At 36.3% G+C, this 21554-nt stretch overlaps 1 protein-coding gene across 1 annotated transcript in view; it reads right to left on the bottom strand.

Moving 5' to 3' along the window:
- The window catches only part of LOC102255881 (chromosome unknown open reading frame, human C10orf107), a 110721-nt gene extending 91496 nt beyond the window's left edge, over positions 1-19225 (bottom strand). Inside the window, exons 1-3 of the mRNA XM_014538740.1 lie at positions 19196-19225; positions 12106-12209; positions 7210-7379 (exon numbers count right to left, since the gene is read on the bottom strand). Coding sequence (XP_014394226.1) covers positions 7210-7379; positions 12106-12137 — 202 coding nt within the window. The 5' untranslated portion in view covers positions 12138-12209; positions 19196-19225. The remainder of the gene's footprint in view (positions 1-7209; positions 7380-12105; positions 12210-19195) is intronic.
- Positions 19226-21554: the final 2329 nt, after the last annotated feature.

Raw genomic sequence — 21554 nt, 5'->3', positions numbered from 1 at the left:
GGCCCTGCTCTGAGCCCGACCAGGGGCTGCACCTAGGGATTGGGCCTGCCCTCTGCCACCCAGGAGCAGGCCTAAGCCAGCAGGTCGTTATCTCCCGAGGGGTCCCAGACTGCGAGAGGGCACAGGCCGGGCTGAGGGACCCCCCCCTTCCCCCCCTGAGTGCACAAATTTTTGTGCACCGGGCCTCTAGTCTATATATAAAAGGCTAATATGCAAAGTGTCCCCTCAGGAGTTCGACCGGGAGATTGGGAGTTTGATCACTCGCTATGATGTGCACTGACCACCAGGAGGCAGCACGAAATGAAAGAAGGCCCCGGAAGGCAGTTGGCAGCCAGGGAAGGGAGGCCCCCCACCCGGGATTGAGCCCCCATCCTGGCATGTGCCATGACTGGGAATGGAACTGGCAACCCTTCTGTATATGGGATGACACCCAACCAACTGAGCCACACAGGCCAGGGCTACAGAGGTTTTTTAATGTAGCAATAAAGAAGCATATATGTTTTCTTCCAGTTTTGTCAACTGAGGATGTTACCAAAATTTTGTCAATCTGATATATAATAAATTACATTTCTGTGTAGTTTCAATTTGCATTTTTCTTATTAATGTCAAGGCTGAACATTTCATTTGCTTAAGAATCATTTGCATTTATTTAGTCACATCCTTGGCAAATTCTTCTACTGCATTATTGGACTTTTTCTTCTGCTTCTGCATGCTCTTTTTTATAATTCAGAACTTAATTATCTGCTGGTGTGCAAGATGCAATAATTCCCAGTTTCTTATTCTTCTTTTGATTTTTCTTTTGGTGTTTTTGCTTTGCAGACTTTTAACTTTTATATATTAAATTTAACTACCTTCATCTTTATGGTTCTATAGCTTAGAGGCATAATTATAAATGTCTTCCTCATCCAAGGTTGTAAAGAAATTAAACCATGTTTTCTCGTAACATTTTTATAGTTCCACTTATTGTACATTTAAGTGTTTGATCCATTTGGAATGTATTCTGGTTTACGGACAGAGAGAAGCTGGATCCAATTTTATTTTATTTTATTCTAGATGGATACCTAGTTGTCCCAATATTACTTACTGAGTAGTACATTTTTTTCACCACAGATTTGAGACGTCATTTTATCAAATACTGAATTCCATTGTGTGCTTGAGTCTATTTCTAAACTTTTGGTCTTCCTGCTCAGTCATTCACCACTGTGTTTAAATTTTTGAGATTTCATAAACACTACTATATACTAATACTTCTAATAACATGCTACATCTTATCATACTTTTAAAAGACAGTTTTTCTGACTATTTGTATGTGTATATTTTCTGTATTTTTGTTAGAATCACCTTACCTAGTAACCTATCATACAGACAAAACATCAACAACAAAAAAACTGTTGGTATTTTTGTTGGAATATTAATATTTTTAATTAATTTAATGAGATTTAGCGTCTTTATGATGTTGAATCTTTCAATGACTGTTGTTTTTCCCAAATGTTGAAAACTTCCTTTGTGACCTTAAAAAAATGCTTATAATTTTTCTTTCTAGAAGATGTGCATTTGTTGTTGTTTTTTATTCCCACCTGAGGATATGTTTATTGATTTTAAAGCTTTTTTAAAAAATATTTTATTGATTTTTTACAGAGAGGAAGGGAGAAGGATAGAGAGTTAGAAACATCAATGAGAGAGAAACTTCGATCAGCTGCCTCCTGTACATCTCCTACTGGGGATGTGCCCGCAACCAAGCTACATGCCCTTGATGGGAATCGAACCTGGGACCTTTCGGTCCACAGGCCAATGCTCTATCCACTGAGCCAAACCGGTTAGGGCTGTTTATTGATTTTAGAGAGAGAGAAAGGGGAAAGGAGGGAGGGAGAGAAGGAAAGAGAGAGGGAGTGAGAGAGAGAGAGAAAAACACTGATGTAAGAGAAAAACCAATCAGTTGCCTCCCATATGCCCCCTGACCTAAGATTACACCTGCAAGCTTTTGGTGCACAGGACAATGCTCCAACTGAGCCACCCAGCCAGGATGCACGTGTGTGTGTGTGTGTATGTGTGTGTGTGTGTGTGTGTGTGTGTGTGTGTGTGTGTGTATTGTTGAAAGTATTACAGATGCCCCGTTTTCCCCTCCTTTGCCCCCTCCATTCACCTCCCACCCCACCCCAGGCCTTCATCACACACTATTGTCTACGTCCATGGGCTATGCATATATGTTCTGTGGTTAACCTCTTCCCATCCCCACCTTCGCCTCCAGCGAGATCTGTCAATCTGTTCCATGTATCCATGTCTTAGGACATGTCTTGTTCATCAGTTTATTTTGTTCATTAGCTTCCACATCTAAGTGAGATCATGTGATAGTGTGTTTTTAAATTTATTTCTAGGTAGTTTCTCTTTCTTGTCACAGCATATATATTTGCTTTCATTAAATCTTTTATCTTTATTTTTATACATATACATTTTTAAAAAGTTTTATACAATGAAATTGACTTTTCCTTTTGCTGTACAGTCTTATGAACTTAAACACTTGGATAGATCAGGTAACCACCACCACCACAATAGGATACAGAACAGTTACACCACACCAACAACTCCCTCATGGCCCAGCCAGAGTGGTTCAGTGGTTGGTTCGATTTCCTGTCAGAGCACATGCCTAGGTTGTGGGCTCAATCCCAGGTGTGAGGCGTGCAGGAGGCAGCCAATCAATGATTCTCTATCTCTGTCATTGATGTTTCTATCTCTCTCTCCCTCTCCCTTCCTCTCTGAAATCAATAAAAATGAAATAATAAAATAAATAAATAAAACTCCCCCATGCCTTTCATGGCCTCTTCCCATCCCAGTCTCTGGCAACCAATAATGTATTCTCCATCACCATAGCTATTATCATTTTGAGAACATCCTACAAATGTAATCATACAGTGTACAATATTTTGTGGCTAACTTCTTTAAATCAGTACAATGCTATTGAGATTCATCCAAACTTTTGTGTGTATCATGGTTCATTCATTTTTACTGGCAAGTAATGTTCCATTTTATGTTCATTGTATGAACACTGTTTACCTCTTCACCTATTGACAGACATTTGGACTGTTTTCAGCTTGGGGCACTTATGAATAGAGCAACTACAAAATATTCACGCACAGGTTTTTTTATGAACATGTTTTATTTCATTAGAATAATGCCTAGAAGTGGGACTAATGGGTCATATAATTTTATAAGAAAACTGCCAACCATTTCCCAGAGTGGCTGTGGCATTGGCAAAACTCTTGCTCTAGTTGCTCTGTATCCTTCCCAGAATTTGGTATTTTTTTTTATTTTAGCCATTCTAATAGGTGTGTAGCGGTATCAGAGTGATTTTAACTTACATGTCCCCAGTGGCTAGTGATGTTGAACATTTTTTCATGTCATTTTGCATCCTTTTATCTTCCTTGGTGAAGAATCCAAGTTAAATTCTTTGTCCATTTTTTAAAGAGAAACTTTATTTTAGAATAAATGTGTATTTATAGAAAAATTACAAAAATAGTACTGAGAATTCTTGCATACCTCATGCACAATTTCTCTTATTTTTAACATCTTACATTATGGTATATTTATTAAAAGTAATAAACTAAAATTTATACATTGTAATTAACTAAAGTTCATGTTTATTAGAGTTCCTTAAATTTTACTTAATGTCCTGTTTCTGTTCCAGGATTTCATCCAGGACACCACTTTAAATTTACTAGTCATGTCTCCTGGGGTTCCCCTAGAGCATTGATGGCGAACCTTTTGAGCTCGGCGTATCAGCATTTGGAAAAACCCTAACTTAACTCTGGTGCCGTGTCACATATAGAAATTTTTTGATATTTGCAACCATAGTAAAACAAAGATTTATATTTTTGATATTTATTTTATATACTTAAATGCCATTTAACAAAGAAAAATCAACCAAAAAAATGAGTTTGCGTGTCACCTCTGACACGCGTGTCATAGGTTCGCCATCACTGCCCTAGAGTGACAGTTTCTCAGACTTTTCTTGTTTTTAGTAACCTTATCAGTTTGAGAAGTATTGCTCAGATATTTTGTACAATGTTCCTCAATTTGGATTTGCCTGATGTTTTCCTCATGGTTAAACAGGAGTCATGGGTTTTGATGGCTTTGCTTAATTTTTTTAATGTTTTTGTTGATATTTTAGAGAGAGAGGGAGACTGATAGATAGAAACACTAATGAGAGAAAAACATCATCAATCGGCTGCCTCCTGCATGCCCTCTACTAGGGCTCAATCCTGCAACCCCAGGCATGTGCCCTGACTGGGAATGAAACTGGTGATCTCTTGGTTCCTGGGTCTATGCTCAACTGCAGAGTCACACTGTCAGGGCATCTGAGAGGGTTTGTTTTCTCACTGTTGAGTTTTCAGAATGCTTTACATATTATAAATACAAGTCCTTTGTCAGATATGTAATTTGTAAACGTGCTTCGTGTTTCCCATCTGTAGCTTGTCTTTTAATTCTTTTAACAGTGATGTTCATAAAACAAGTTTTAAAATTTGATGCAATCCAATTTATCAATTATTTTCTTTTATGGGTTAGGTTTTGCTGGTAATTTCTAAGAACTTCTTGTACAACCCCAGGTTGTGAAGATTTTCTCCCAATGTTTTCTTCTAAAATATTTACTGTTTTCTGGTGTATCGTTCTGTAAACATCAATTAGATTCAGTTAGTTGATGATGTTTTTCTTTCAGTGTAACTTGCTTGTGGTCCAATCAGCCTTTTGAATTTATAGGTTTTATCTTCTGCCAAATTTGAGACGTTTTTAACCATTATTTCTTCAAATGTTTGATCAGCACTGTACTCTTTCCTGTCTTTCTGGGACTCTGATAATATGGAATTAGAACTTTGATTGTCCCACAGGCTCTGAGGTTTGGTTCATGTTTTCTCTGTATTGTGCAGACTGGATAATTTCTATCACTCTATCTTCAAATTCCTTGACTTTTCCTTTGTCTCCTCTCCATTCTGTTATTGGTTTTACCCAGAAAGATTTTAATTATGATTATTATATACTTTGATTCTAAAATTTCCAGTTGTTTCTTCTTTATATCTTCCACTACTCTCATAATTCTTTGTATTTCAACATTTGTTTCAAGAACGTTCACTTGTTCATTTAAGCATTTTTATAATAGTTGTTTTGAAGTTTTTAGCTTATAATCTCAATATCCTATTTATCTTATTGTTGGCATCTATTTATTATTTTCCATGCAAGTTAGGATTTACATAGTTCTTTGTTTATTAAGTAATTTTGGCAATGTTGTTGAAAGAACATGTTTAAAGGAATGTAGTATTCACAGATTCTATAAACATTTGTTTCACAAGGAAAAAAAACAGCCAAAGTCTGTCTTTTTTATAATTTACTAAAAATTCCTTTTTGGAAGGTTGTGGTTTAACACTTGAAATTGAAACAATATTATATTATTTATCATGTCTCTTAATTACAAATTATGTATCTTGAATTATAGTACTGGAAAGACTGAATTCTCAAGACTAAGTACCTAGGACTTCAGTTTTTATTTTCACTTTATACCCTGTTTCCTATGTGCAGGATAATTGGAAATCAGTCAGTTATCATATTTGTTTTCATTACCAAGTATAATTATTTTATCTGCTATTGGTATAGTTATTTAACATGACACTAAATACTTAAGTAAAAGCAAAGATGAAATTCTCCCCCTACATATTTAAGTAAAAGCAAAGAAGGAACATAATAACTTCTTTTCCCCACAATGAGAACCACCAATTCTTTCCTTGTAAAGGGTGACTAGGAGCCATAAGAGTACACAGGGCATGAGTGGATTCTTTATAGTCTTGCTAACTCACTAAAAACTGCCCCGTACCAGTATAGTCAGAAATTGATACATAGAACAGACTAGGCCAGTGATGGTGAACCTATGACACGCGTGTCAGAGGTGACACGCGAACTCATTTTTTGGTTGATTTTTGTTAAATGGCATTTAAATATATAAAATAAATATCAAAAATATAGATCTTTGTTTTACTATGGTTGCAAATATCAAAAAATTGCTATATGTGACACGGCACCAGAGTTAAGTTAGGGTTTTTCAAAATGCTGACACGCCGAGCTCAAAAGGTTTGCCATCACTGGACTAGACTTTGTGTGACCACAAGGCATCCACAAATTTTGCTAGGATGATGGTAACAATTTTTTAGGGGGAGCAAGGTCTCTAACTGCTCAGTTAAAAACAAGAAAAAATAAAAACAAACAAGCAAAAAAAGGCAAACAACCAAAGAGAAATGAAACAAAGGAAAGGCAGAGAGGAGGGGGAGACAGGAGGAGAAAGAGAGAGAAAGGAGAGGCGTGGGGGAGGGCGGGAGAGAAAGGGGAAGGAAGGAAGAAGATGACTCCCAACTGACACTTTCAGTTGAGACACCAACACCTTTACATTTATTGTGCTCAGGGCCTTTTGGTTTCACAGTCTGAGGCCCAAATTCCAGTTCTGCCATTTCCCAGCTCTAGACCTTGTTCTCAGGACTGCCTGCTCAACTCTGAGACAGTGATTACCACACCCCTGTAGGAAGGAGATGCTCCGAGATTCAGTAATGTATGTTAAGGGTTAGGACCAAATACAGTACCTAGACCACAGAGTTGGCATTAAATAAAGTATATTTCCTTCTTTTCCTCCTTCAAAGAAGCAATTCTATTTATTCTCAAACAAAAGTTATCACATTTAAAATTGCTCCAGGGAAGAATTTGCAATCTGCCTGTAGTAACTGATTGCAATGTTATATAAGAAAAACAGTCACAAAATCTAAGTGTATGTGAGTAATGACTATTTAATGGGGGTTTGAGATTGACCAAAGTACTTCCTCTTTTAGTCCTCCTGAGATATTCCAGGAATATTTTTAGGTAAGATGAGATGAAAACTATTCAAACAATGAAAAAAATACCCAACTAGATCTGAACTACTTGATAATTTTTGGATAGATGCCACTGAAAAGATTTTAAAATGAAATGAATATATCTTTGGTAAATTAATTATTAAGAGACCTTTATATTGTTTAATATTATTTGAACTTTTACAACTTAATGAAAATATGACTATGGTTTTGCTACACCAAGGAAAAATATAATTTTCACTGAAGGAATCATAATACAATTAGGAACTTTGCTTGACAACACAATTTAAAGAATATTTCCTTTCTTTGAAAGAAAGAAGAAAGTACTTACCTCTAAGATTATGAAGCATGACATCTAGTAAAGTCATAAATTTTGAGTACTGCAGAACAGAAAAGTCCATGCCTCTAGCCCACAAAAATCCAGATACATAATAATCTAGTAGAATGGCTTCTTTTAAACAGGTTTTAAGATTTTTGAAATTCAGAAATGTGGCAAATTTTCTGTAACAAAAAGAAAAATTCAGGTAATGAAATTAGATTAAATATTGAACAGTCCCTTTTCTAAGTTTTAAAAACATACATATTTTTTGTAATGAAAATTCTATAATGCCTATAATCTAAAAATATTCATATCTAAATTCTAAGTCCAAAATGACATTCAAAAGAGCAACAGAGAGGGAGAGAGGGAAAGGGAGAGATAAGGAGGGACTAGGGAAGAGGGAAAGGGAGGGGCAAGAAGAGAGAGAGAAAGAGGGAGGACAAGGGGCAGAAGAGGGAAAGGGAGAGAGAGGAAGAGCATATCTCTATATATAAAAGGCTGAGTGGCTGACTGGCTGGTAGGAATGACACATACTGACCACCAGGGGCAGATGCTCAACACAGGAGGTGCCCTGTGACAGCAACTTTGCAGAGTGCCCTCTCACACTCTGGGACCCCTCGGGGGATGTCGGGCTTCCGGTTTCGGCCTGATCCCCGCAGGGCAGGCCGAGGGACCCACCTGCTGGGAGGACCCTGCTCACTCTGCAGATGCCCTTCGAGGCCTGGAGCCACCCCAGGTGCTGCAGGCCGGGGAGGGACTGCAGGAGGTTGGCTCCAGAGCATGTCCCACCCTTTTAGCCCAGTCCCACCCTGCCGGCCACCTTCTAATTAATTTCCTTTCAATGTGCACGAATCCATGCACCAGGCCTCTAGTAAAAATATAAAACCCTTTTTGGTCTTCTTGCTCTTCCTCTTCATTCATTTCTAATTCTCCTTCTCCTAGTCTTCCCTTCTCTTCTTCCATCTTTGAAGTATAGCAACTTAACTACTATTTTTTTTCTCTGAAATTCATTATCTTTTCCTATTATACAATCAAGTTTCTTTTCCTTCTGACAATGTTCTGGAATTAGATTGTTAAAATTTGTTCTTTTTTTTTTAAAATTCCAATTATGTATATTTACTCATTTTTTTTTCTATAGCTATAATTTTCTATTTAACCTTCAAAAATGTTTCATATCAATTTTCTTTTAATTTTATATACTTTTCTCATTATTGTATTCTAAGTCCCTCAGTGTTTTCAGAGTGTTAATTCTCCCTTGGGCTGCTTTATAAATTGTATCTCTGCAACATTGTTTTCTTCCTACTCTGTTTTACCCATTTTGTCACCTTTTATTTTGTATATCTTCCTTTAGTTTTTGTACTCTGATTTACCTTGTGGTGAATGCTTCCCATGCATTTTTTTAAATTCATGATAAATATTTTCCTTTTTTTTTTTACCTACTCATGGCTATATTTTTCTGATATATGTTTAATGTCTATGAGTTCTTTACCCTACTCAATTTTTTTTCCCCTTGCTATGTCTTGTATGCATATTCCTTATTTAGCACTCAGACCTGGCCATATTACAAGCTATTTTCTATATGACATAAGTTCATGTCAATGAGTCTAGTTTTATTTTTTTAATTAGTGGGGATAAAGAAGAAAGAAGTAAGATACGATTTCTTTACTATCACATAAACAACCTATTGCTTGTGAATATGGGAAGCATCTGCTCTCATCTCTACATCCTGTTCCTGTTGTTGTACCCAAGGCTTCTGGAAATGCATTTCAAGGTTTTCTCTTCCCCTAGGAGAGTGAGTATAATTTTACCTCAGTCTAGGGTCTTCAGATGTGTGTATATGTATATATGTGCTCCCTGTCCTTTCTCCTGCACTTCTGTTTCCAGCAGTTCATCTTCCTTCTAAGTGTACTCTTCATCTGCCATCTCTATGCTATGTATTTAAAAAATTAAATATTTGGCCTGAATAGTTACATGTATGCTCAGTGTTTGTATGTAAATGAAGGTAACTACTTGTGTAAGGATATTTTGGTGAAATTTCTTTGGCATCCTCCACCGCTGCCTCTCTCCGATATCCCCTGCACCTCTTCTCCTAGTACCATTTAGATGTTAACCTTCAATTTGAAGTGCAGGACTAAGTATTTAACATTTCTATTCTTGGTTCAGTTATTTCACCCCAAAGGAGATTATGCAGGGAAGCATTTGGAGCAAGATACTACTGTGGTTTGACTGCAGCTTCTATACCCTACTGTCAAATTTGTAAGCTTTTCCTCTGGGGATAAGGAGAGACGAAGAGGGGGAAGGGGAGAGATGGCCACATCTGTAGCATGAGAAAATGCAGGGAAAGAGAAAGATGCTTGATAGTGACTTAGGAAGTTTTGCCACACTGATAAGCGCTATAACTATCTCACCAAGAATTTCAGTAAAAATATTACATTATTCTTGCATGCTCTTGACATTGGAGTGCATTTTATTTTTTAAATATAATGATATGCAGAAATAAGCCTTAAGGCAAGAATTGAACAGCTCATGGAAGCCCCGTTATAGAAAGGTTATTAAAAGATCTCAGTGCTATTTCTGTATTTAAAGAGTTATTTTAAATGTTGTTCCTATCATTGTTTCAAACAAGATTTGAGTAGATCTGTTCATAAAATCAGAGTTACATTAAAACATAATTGATAGCACTTAGGAGACCATGAGAAATGTACCCAGACATTTAGCTTTACGTGAAGTATATTCCACAAATATGTTTTAATGGTCCTTTAATGTTTTACTTGGTTGGCTGCTTTCATGGAGTACAACTTTTAATTTTAAAAGGTAGAAAATGTGCTAATTTCCTATAATTTATTTTTAATAGGTGTATAGCTTTGCAAACTGTATGATTTTGGCATACTTCTGTCACTTAGTGACAGAATACCTAAATTATATTTCTGTTATGTTGAAAGGTATTTAATCCCCATTTATAATGACACTATTTTAACTGAAAAATGAATGATTGATTGTAAATATTTCAGGATTACTGTTACAAAATTCACTTAAAAAAACACACAAAAAATTACTTTGCAGAACAATGACTCCTGACATAACACTGGTGTCATTTATTCAAAATTGATGTCTTAAAATCTGAGATTACTTTAGGTGAATTCTATTAATGAGACAGTTTAAAAGGTTCACCTATGTTAAAGCTGCTTGTTTCTATAGTGCTAACTTCTGTATCAACATCTGTATCATTTCCTTTGTCCTAGACCTCACCTCTTAAAGATTAAAATACTTTCAGAATTTAGATCATAAACAACAAAAAGAGCCAATAATTGGAAAAAAAAAGATTGTCACCGAAGATATGATACACAGTACAACTTAAGATGCGGAAATAAGTCTAAAAATCATTTGTCTACAATACCTTTTATTTAATATTAATTGCATCTAACATAACATCTTTTATTTAATATTTTAAAAAATACTTTGTAAACGATATTAAATATGTCATTTGCATCACATTATTTTTTATTAAATAACTAACTTTTACATTTCAATGACCAACAACATTTGGGATTACTTAATAAGAGAAAGTAATATTTTACTTAAAGCATAAATAATCAGTGATGCTGATGAAATGAATGAATTTTACTAATCCCCAGGGGGAGGGCCACAGGTGGTTGGCCAACTGGCCCTGCCCCTGACTGGGGTCGGGGGGCTGATCTGGGGTGGGGCCAGGTGGGGGGAGGGGCTGCAGGAGGTTGGCCCCACTCCTGATTGGGCTGGTTCGCTGGCCACAGTGGGCGTGATAGCAACTGGTTGTTCCAGTCATTAAAGCGTTCCGGTCCCTGGCTTTTTATATATATAGATACTTATAAAGATGCAGAGAGTCAGTAGTATGGCCGAATCACACATCACCAGCATTTCCAGCAGGATTTGCAGGCGCTGGAGGTGAACAGCATCTTGGGAAAAGGCCTGTCACTGTCATTCCTCTGCTCTTAATATGCCTTCCCTTCTCAGACTTCTCTCCCAGCCAGTACATCTGTCATATTCCTTCTCAGTAGTAAATTACCTCTATTCCATAATATTTGTGAGATTTGCAAATGATAACCCCTGACAGAGTCATTTTCTATTTGCCCATTACAGTCCACAGTTCCCTGATAAAATGTGGAGGACTGGCCTGCAGAAATCTTACACAGGGACATTACGATCCAGAACAGCACATTGTCCCCACTCTCTACACATTACAGCCAATCGGGATTCCATTATTAGAGCTGATGATTTTTAAAATCAGTGGTTACTAAAAACACCATTTAGGAATTTGTGTGTTGGATATATCTGACTAGAGTTCAAAGTAAATGCTCTACTATAGAAATCAATGGTCTTAAAAATAATATGTACACTTATTAGCATTATTGCCTATAAATTCAGTTATATCACATTTTTAAGCAAATGTATAAAATCAGAGTACTCAATATAGCTTCATATCCAATAAAAATCAGAGGTGGATGGCTAATATTCAGAATTTCCAAATAAAATATACTATTAATATTACAGAAAATTACAAGTTATTCTTTTCAAATGACACAGAAGACCTAAAAGCTCTTGTAAATACTTATGGTTTTATGGATGAAAGAGAAAAATAGAAGACAGCATATGTTGAAGGCTGCTTTTAACAATAAATCTCTGCTCTCAGTTAATACTAACAAGTTAGTTGGCTTGAAATGCATTTCTCCCATAAAGCAGACTACTGAGTAGTGCAAAGTTAGTTGGTTAAGAATTTTTGTGTTCCAGAGTCTGAATATATATCTATATATAATATACAGTATATATATATTTAGAAAAAAGTTTAAAATGTGTAGTAGAATATTATGGTCATTTATAGATGCAGAGCTAGAACTGTTCTGCATTTGGTTGTAATACTGAAGTGCTTACTGTTGAACTCCATCTATGTCCTCTGCTAGCATTTCGGTGATTTGGGCAACTGAGAGAAAATCTGGAGACAGAAACTTGTCATGCTCCTGAAATTCAGCATCTCTCTACAGAAAACAAAAGTGGAATGAGTTATCTCAATCATATCTTTTACATATTAATCCCAAGGATATCAACATTTGTTCTTACTGTGAGACCAGGAAAATTTTTTTTAGAACAACACTCTCCTAGATAATCCTTTTCTGTTTTTAAGTAAAAATTGAATGGCTAGTCAATCTATCTTTTGTGCATACTTAAAACTGGGTAATGGTTTTCAATTAACAAATATTTTTTAATATCTGTGTGGAGAGCGGCTACAGCGTTCGGACAGATTCAAGCCTTGAACTGACTTGTGGCCAAGCCACATATAAGTCCCAGCTTGTAGGGCAAAGCCCTCCCAGCACAATTATAGCCAAAAGGCTATGATTGTAAGCTCGACCTTATAGTCCAACCCTGCATTCCTAGGTCGCCAAGGGATGTGGGCTGCAGGGGGTGCAGCAAGTGCTGCCTAAACAAAGCTTGATAGAGTTCAGAGAATGGCAACAACAGGAAAGAAGCAGATTTGAAATTCGCAAGAACACTGTAAACATCTTGCCCTTGTTTTGCTTTGTGTGATCTGACTATAAAATAAAGCTTCGGCTTAAAGGCTGTGTCAGTTTCCTCATCCAGGCACAGAGATCCACCTGGTCCCAACTGTATTCTCTTGTCTGTTTTCTTTAATCCTTCAACGCCCCTCCTCAGGTTCACCCGTGGCCGTGCTGGACTCGGTTCATCTACACATTCCTCATTGAACTTGGGGCTCAAGAGGAGGCAACGGCAAGTCAGAAAGACTTGCTATCCTCAAGAATCTTAACATCTAGTGGGAGGAACAAATTAAGGGTGACTATAAAATAAGAAAATAAAATGGTGAGCCATAAAAATGTGGCATTCAGTTCAAAAGAAGGAACAAGAATAGGAATAGGACAAGGAAAGTCTACAGACAGAAGGTCCAGGAATGGACTTTGTGAGATTAGGCATGCCCCAGGTGAATGAGCAGCAAAACCAACATGACAAAGACATTGATGTTGGGTACCAGTTCTGTAAATATCAAGTAATTCGTAATGGTACCTAGGTTACAAGTGGGGGACTAGTTGGACCTAAGTGGGAAGTTGCCAATGGGAACCTATTGTGGGAGATCTTAAATTTAATAATTCAGTAAATATTTATTAAATGATTACAGGATACGACATACTGTGCAATGAAACATAAATATTTTAAACCCTAGCTAAAGAATGACATGCTAAAGAATGTGTTCTTGCTAATAGAGTCAATAAGGCATCCATGAAGTTTTGAGCAGTGAATGGCATAAAACTGTGCTTGAAGGAAGGGTAATCTTTAGCAGGGGCAGAGTAAGGGCACAGAGGAGGAGCTAAATGAAAGGGTTGTTAAAACAGTTCAGGAATGAGGCCTTAGGCTGTACTAGGCTCCATGTAGTGCACTTTAAAAGAAAGAGGTGAATGCACCATATTATATATGGGGGACTAAAAGAGTGAAGAAGGAATGGAGATTCTGAGTTTCTGAAACAGGCGACTAGAAGAAAAAGGGCCTCCAATAGCATATATGCCCCTCTGTGTGACCTAGACAAAGGCATCCTCTCTAGGGGCAGCAAGTTAAGAGTCTTAAGGCTGGCACAGCCCTGGCCCAAGTGCAGCACTTGTGAAGACGGTATAGTTTCAGCTCCTGCTCAACCCTCAGCCGAGTCCTATTGTTTGGAGTACAACCTGCAAAATCCATACATGGTACTCTTGTTACACAGAATAGAAATAGGAGTTTTGGAAGATGATGCTAGTTTTAAAAAGGCAAGATAGTTAGTTTGGTTTCAGTGGTTGAGTTTAAGCTGCAATATGCCTATCAAGGAAGAAATGTGTACAAGTTAATTAGATATGCTGGAGTCAGAAAGGTCAAGTTTGAAGATCCTGGTTTAGGAATCCCTCGAATGTGAGAATGGATGGAACTGCCCAAAGCAGAGCAGGAGGAGAAGAGCTGTGAATGGGGGTGAAAGAGGAGACAGACACAGTAACAGCAACAGCTCCATAAAAATCAAGGATTGTGAGGTTTAGGGAAGAGAGGGGGCAAGTGTTTTCCATTCAACAAATAGTAATATATCCTTCCATGTGAATGGGCTCCAATAAATAAGAAAAGCAAAGAAATGCTTTGCTATAGTAAACAAGATCATATCACAATTTTTACTTATTCTTTTCCCAGAATAGAAAGATTCCAAAGCTGGCACTTACTAGGAATGGTAATCAGTTTAATGATTGTATTTAAATTAGGTTATATTTTTGTTTTTAAATATCTAACTTAGAATTAAAATATGCTACTTCATTAGCTATCTTTTTTGTAATCTAGGGTTAGAAAATTAACCTAAACTACATCATTCTATTAGATTATAATCTCAATTAAGCCAAAAATACCTTAGCACCTAATATATAATGTCTTGCACCTAGTAGGCACTTAGATACTTGGAAATTGAATTAAACACACTCAGTTTTTAGAAAGGATAGTATTTTAGTCCACAATATATGGCTGTATATTTGTTAAAATGTTTGTTGGTTATATATATTTTTCTTAGTAGCAGTATTCCTGTACTGTCAAGCCCATTAGATTATGAATTCCTCAAGGACAGTCATTCAATCTTTTACTTCTTTTGAGAATTCTGAAGATCCTACCTATGTCAACATAGGTTGTTAATAGGCTGCCTGAATTCATCTCCATCATTTGATGACACTGTTGAATGATGCAGCTTAATGAAAAGCAGGACTTAGATTTGGAAATCTCATGAGGTTTGCAAATGATTAATTTTGTGACTTACAGCAAGTCATTTGAACCTAAATTTGAATTCATGTTAAAAAATCATTTTGATATGTTTTAATATATACAAGATTGCTATCATTATTAATAATGAATAAATATATACATGAAAGGTTCATTATAGAGATATTTAGATCAATTTTCTTAGATTTAAAATTTTCTGGATAGAAAAAAATATGTCATACAAGAACTATATGAAAAAGAATACAATACTCAACCTTTTGTATAATAACAGTTCTAGCTAAGATGCCTACGATCAGTGCATTTTTTACTAAAACTTGATAGCTTAAGATAATAATCTTATAGGAGGGTTTGCCTCTGGTTTCTTATTTTCTTTGTTTAAATTGAATTCCTGGACCTATTTTAAACTAGAGCTCTTTTTTGTTTGTTTATACTCTGCCTTGCATTAGAAAGGATACAAGGTGGTTAAAAATCTTTAATCTTTTAACACATACATTCTCATTTGTACAAATCAAACATATAATAGAAAATTCATGAATAGGCTAATAAAAATGTGGATATGTAATTGTGGCTTTCTCTGTAAAATTACATCTCTGACTAGGAAAATCTGTAAGCTAAACTGCACTGTAACTCATTTTATTCCACCACCTGGTGGATTTTAGCAGTTATTCCAGAAGCAATAAAATTGAAAGCCTGATATTATTTGCCAGATAATGTTTTCTCTGAAATTTTTCTCTAATGTCACCTAAACCCTGTATACATGTCTTCCTTCTAGAATTTAAGGTTTCTGGGGGTATATTTGTATCCATCACTGACAGTGTCTTAAAAGATTATTTTTTTTAAATATATTTTATTGATTTTTTACAGAGTGGAAGGGAGAGGGATAGAGAGTTAGAAACATTGATGAGAGAGAAACATCAATCATCTGCCTCCTGCACACCTCCTACTGGGGATGTGCCCACAACCAAGGTACATACCCTTGACCGGAATCGAACCTGTGACCCTTCAGTCCGCAGGCCAATGCTCTATCCACTGAGCCAAAGCGGTTGGGGCAAAAGATTCTTAAGGAATGTTCATTAAAAGAAAAATACATTTCACCAAAAATGACTACAGAGGCATTTCAGTCATACAGTGGTCTACAATTTCCACATTTTAAAAGACTTTCTTCAAGCCTGAAAATAAATGAACTAAGGAGCAGCACTGTGTTGAACCATGTTGGAGCCTGAGGCAAAAGGGGGGAAAAAATCAGTAATACTAATGCTGTCTTTATTTAAAACTTTGACCATTAGGGATTTTTTTTGCATTAACTTTGATTTTTTAAAATATTGCATTAAAATATAATTTATCTTGACTACTGAATTTTTTTGGCACCCTTAAATTTTGTGCCCAAGAAGAGTGCATCACTCACCTCACTATAGTCCTGACCATGCTAAAGAGCCAATTTAAGAAAAAGAAGGAAAAAATAATTGAAAAAAGGATAAGTTAAAGCAACAGCTAATTCTTTAAAATAATAAAACAGGCAAATCTCTAGCAAATGTGATTAAAAATAAAGAAAAAATATATGCATGTAAGTGGAAATACATTTTAACATTACAAGGAAATGGGTGATTTTGTAGGATTACATAAGTTATCAAACTTGACTAGGGTAAGAGAGAACTGACCAAACATGAACTAAACGGAAAGTCTACTTTTTAAAAAGTCACCATGCCCAATAGTTTTACACTTGAAGTGCTCCGTAATAAACAAGAACACAAATTCTGTTAAGTGTAATAATTATAGACTGTAGATAACTCATTTTTAAGAGCCATCATAATCTACACACAAAAACCTGAACTAGCACAAAAAGAAAATTATAAACTGAAATCATTAATAAATTCAGATGCAAAAATTCTAATTAACATACTATCTTAGAAAACTGAATCCAGAAATGTTCTAATAGAACAATAAGCTATCATTGTGACCAACTTAGGATAAATTCAGAAATGCAAGGATGGATCATCATGAATAACTCTATCATAACTTTATATGTATATAGTTGTATATAGGAACTAAATCTTTAGATCCATTGAATTGCATTTATAATGCAGGAAGGATTGAATTTTTTTAAATTTGAAGGTTTCCAATAAGTCTTCTTTTTATCAACTCTTGTTATTAAACTTTTGATAGTTTATAATTTCTTTAGGTCCTATGCCTTATTATATTCAAAACCAAGATCTTGCCATTTCCATTTCTAATTAATTTCTAATATAGGGAATAGCAATTGGCCTTGTATTTTTATGTTATACGTAACGACCTTATCAAATTTTGTATTAGTTCAAACCATGTTAATACAATGTCAGGTTTCTTAGGTATGCGACCATGTAATCTTCAAATAAAGTGGTTTTTTTTAATTTAATTTCTAATACTTAAGCCACATATTTAGTTTTCTTATTTTATTAATTAGAAGTTCTATAGTATGTTGGATTACAATAATGTTACTAACCAGAATTCCTTTCTAGTTTCTGGCTTTTATACAAATGGCTTTAAGTATTTCACCATTCAATATGATGATGTTTGGCAAATAATTTCTTCTTGTTTAGCTATTCTTTTCTAATCATATTTTACTGAGAGTTTTGTCACTGAATTCCAGCAATACCTGTTTTATAAAATATATATATGAATTCTCTATTCTATTCCACTGACTACTTTGTCTATTTTTGTGTCCATTCAGGGATACTGATCCTATATAACAAAAGCCTAATATGCTAAGTGTCTGGTCATCTGTTCAACCAATCAAAGCGTAATATGCTAATGATATGCTAAGGCGGCTCAACCACTCGCTATGACATGCACTGACCACCAGGGGGCAGATACTCCAACCAGTAGGTTAGCTTGCTGCTGGGGTCCTGCCGATCAGGACTGAGCAAGACGGGCCAGACATGCCCTGGAGCCCTCCCATGGTCCCTCTCCGGCTGCCAACCTCCCGTATCCCTCCCCCACCCCAATTGTGTCCTCTCACAATCCAGGACCCTTCAGGGAATGTTGGAGAGCTGGTTTCAGCCAAATCCGCAGGCCAGGCCCACTGGTGCACAAATTCATGCACCAGGCCTCTAGTAATGTTATAATGTGATAGTGGTAGTCAGTCCATTCTCTAAGAACAGAGAGGATAGTTAATTTAGTTAAGGAAGCTAATTTAATTGATGGTTCACATCTAGAAGAAAACAAAATGAAATCCTCATTTCAAATAAATAAAATATATCTATCAAACATTAATTTTAGCTGTGTTAAAAACCTAACTTTAGTATATTAAAACTTTAAGTATTAGAAAATGATTGAAGATTATTTGTGCAACCTGAAAGGGAGGCTGGAGGGGAGAGAAGAAGTAGGACTTTTAAAATAAGACAGGAAACGCAAAGAAATGCCCAAATGTTTGTCAATATTTTCATATCCACAGCCACTATTCCCAGAAGTTCTCAGCGTCTGATAAATAATAATGTTGTATAATAACATTTTGAGGTACATTAGTAGCATTTTCTCAATGATATTTTAAGGAATATTTTGGAGACCTCCCCTTGGTCGTGCATAGGTTGACCTACTCTATGTGCTGTGAATGGCTTTAATAAATAACTCTTGAGTAATATTGAAATAGCAGAAACCTCATCATTTTGCTGTTCATGTTAAGCCCAAAGTGTTTTCTCTCTAACCTGTCAGAGGGGGGGGCTGTTTTCAAGTTCTGTAGAAACCACCTACAGTAGAGAGAATCGTCAATGGCCTCCTCCAGGACATGATGAGATCTCTAAGACAAATGACATTCACCTTTCCACTCAAGATTATGTAAGTGTTCTCCTGTGCTGATAAAGCCCAGAAAGCAGTAAGAAAGTGTCATCTATCAGGAGATATGGTGACACTAAGGGACATTATTCAGAAAAAGCAATTGGGTGGGAAATAAACATTTACATTTTCTTTTAGGTCTCTAATATGAGTTGAAGTATAGTTCTTTTAAGTATACTACTTAAATAATTAACTTTCCTAAATAGTGTTTTCAAAAATATTAAGAAAGTCAGTTTATGAATAAACTAATAATAAAAGACTGATGACTGAATTCCTAGTTTTCATTTTTAAATTCAATTACAAATTCACTTATAAATTCCTTTCACTTGTGTATAAACATATATATATCTACAGCAAATATTTATTTTCAGATTTTTGATATTTTTCTGTTCTTGTGCATTGATACATATATCTGCTAAAAGTTTGGTCTTACCTTTTGCAAGGAGTCATTTACTCCAATGCTATTAAAGAACCTGGAATGTTAAATTCAGAGAGTTGGCAAGAAGAGTTTATACAATGTCATAGGAAAAATATTTTCCTGGACCTGCATTTCATGTCTGCTTGTTCACAGTATCTGATCAAGTAGATTTTAGTCTATGATAACTACTATCTCTCCTGGCATATGTCAGTCCACCTATGATTTTAACAAGTTATATTTTATTGAGTGCTTACTATGTGACTGCAGTAATTGGTTGTTTTTATTCTAGGTGTTGGCAACAAACAACAAATGGGAAACCTGAGACTCCTGGAAGCTTATGTTGTATTTCCAATAGACTTGGCAAGAAAAGAAATTTCACTACTGCTTGGCTGAAATGACTCCATGGTCTACTGGCTAAGTCAATTTGGATACCGAATTTATTAGAAGTGACACCATAAGGGACCAAGTCTCAGGGGATCAACTCTGGAAAGAATCTGATCTGAGAAGAATCTTTCAGTATCTAACTGAAAAGCTGTGGCCTTGGGAAGACTCCAAGAGAGAGAGGTTTTGCCATCTTTTCCATCTCACCCCTGAGCCCTCCAGTCAGCACAAATGGGAGGCTGGCAGAACTTGTCATTCTAGTGAATGACACAGCTCTATGGACCAACTCTCTCCTCTGTGAACTACAGGAACTCTGCCTCCATTAGACAGTGCTAACATGGTAAATACTCATCTAAGGCGTATAACTAGCTCATTCCTCTGCCTCATCATCCATTATAAAAAGTGAATTTTTTCCCCTAGACCAGTGGTCTGCAAACTCATTAGTCAACAGAGCCAAATATCAACAGTACAACGACTGAAATTTCTTTTGAGAGCCAAATTTTTTAAACTTAAACTATATAGGTAGGTACATTGTTATTAACTTAATTAGGGTACTCCTAAGGCTTAGGAAGAGCCACATTCAAGGGGCCAAAGAGCCGCATGTGGCTCGCGAGCCGCAGTTTGCCGACAACAGCCCTAGAACATGGTATTTATTTGCATCTTTAAAAACCATTGTGGGGTATTTCTTTCTTTTTCTTGAGTACAGATACATTAAGACCTCAAATTATCTGTCTTCTTAGAAAGGACATTATCTACATCAGTGATTCACAAAGTGGGCGCTACCGCCCCCTGGTGGGCGCTGCAGCGATCCAGGGGGGCGGTGATGGCCACAGGTGCATTTGGGGGCATATATCTTTCTGTTTAATTGCTATTAAAATTTAAAAAAAATTAATTTCCAGGGGGCGCTGAGTAATATTTTTTCTGGAAAGGGGGCGGTAGGCCAAATAATTTTGGGAACCACTGATCTACATGGATACGTACACTGAAAATTACGTATTGTCATAAGTATGTTTTTATATATATTTAACAGAAATGTATTGGGAAATTTCCTATGCCACTTTTGAAATTGTATTACATTAGAGATCACAAGGGAGTAACAGGCAGTTTATCACATAAGATGTGTTTTTAAAGTACGCTAATTTCAAAAGGCTCACAGGCGAGACAGCATGCCTTAGCGGTCTGCAGATAGTAATGGGAAGGATCTGGATTGGGAACAACTTTGCATACCTCTGAGCAAGGAACTGAATTCTTGGCTCTGTGTTTATTTATAATATTGCAGCTAATACTTCTGCACAGAGAACGTTGTTTAGGCTAATGAGGGAGTTGAGCATACAGTGTTAATTACAACATTATTTACCTTTGGGGGGCCTTAAGAAACTGAAAAACACTTCATAGGAACAACATGGCGGGCTCAGTGTGTGAAGACAAACATTTTCTTAGTGACATCTGGCATAGCAGGTATGTTCTTAATAAATATCTCAGGATACCAAGCTTATGAGAAATTAAAGTTACCTAAAGGCCATCTATGATTGAGAGGTGATGTTGGGCGGGGCCTAAAGGTAAGTCTTTATTGTGCACAGGACACCACAGGGGCCCGAGGAGGTGAACTAACTTCCCAGGAGACAAGCTGATGATGAGCAACACAGCCACAGCCAGAAGGTCAATTTTCCAGGGATGCCTCCTTTGTCCTACCTCTTATGTATTTATTTAGAGAAATGGTAAAATAATAAGGGAAAAACCAAGCCCCAGCCTTCAAACATTACTCAATCCAGTATTAATGAAGAGTTAGTCCCTGACACCTTTTCAACAATCGGAACTGTGATCGTTAAAAAAAAAAAAATTAGTAGAAATTTCCAAAAGGGACTGATGGCCTCCTTCAAATGCCAAAATCCCTCTGTAAGTGCAGAGAATCCGGGGAAACGCGCGAATTGGAGATTCTTTGGGCCTAAAACCAAAGCAGCCCAAGAGGAACCACCAGTTTACCCTCGAGGGC

This window comes from Myotis brandtii, unplaced genomic scaffold (assembly GCF_000412655.1).
Source record: "Myotis brandtii unplaced genomic scaffold, ASM41265v1 scaffold196, whole genome shotgun sequence".
In the NCBI taxonomy this organism is placed as follows: Eukaryota; Metazoa; Chordata; class Mammalia; order Chiroptera; family Vespertilionidae; genus Myotis; species Myotis brandtii.
This window is presented reverse-complemented; position numbering and strand designations above follow the sequence as displayed.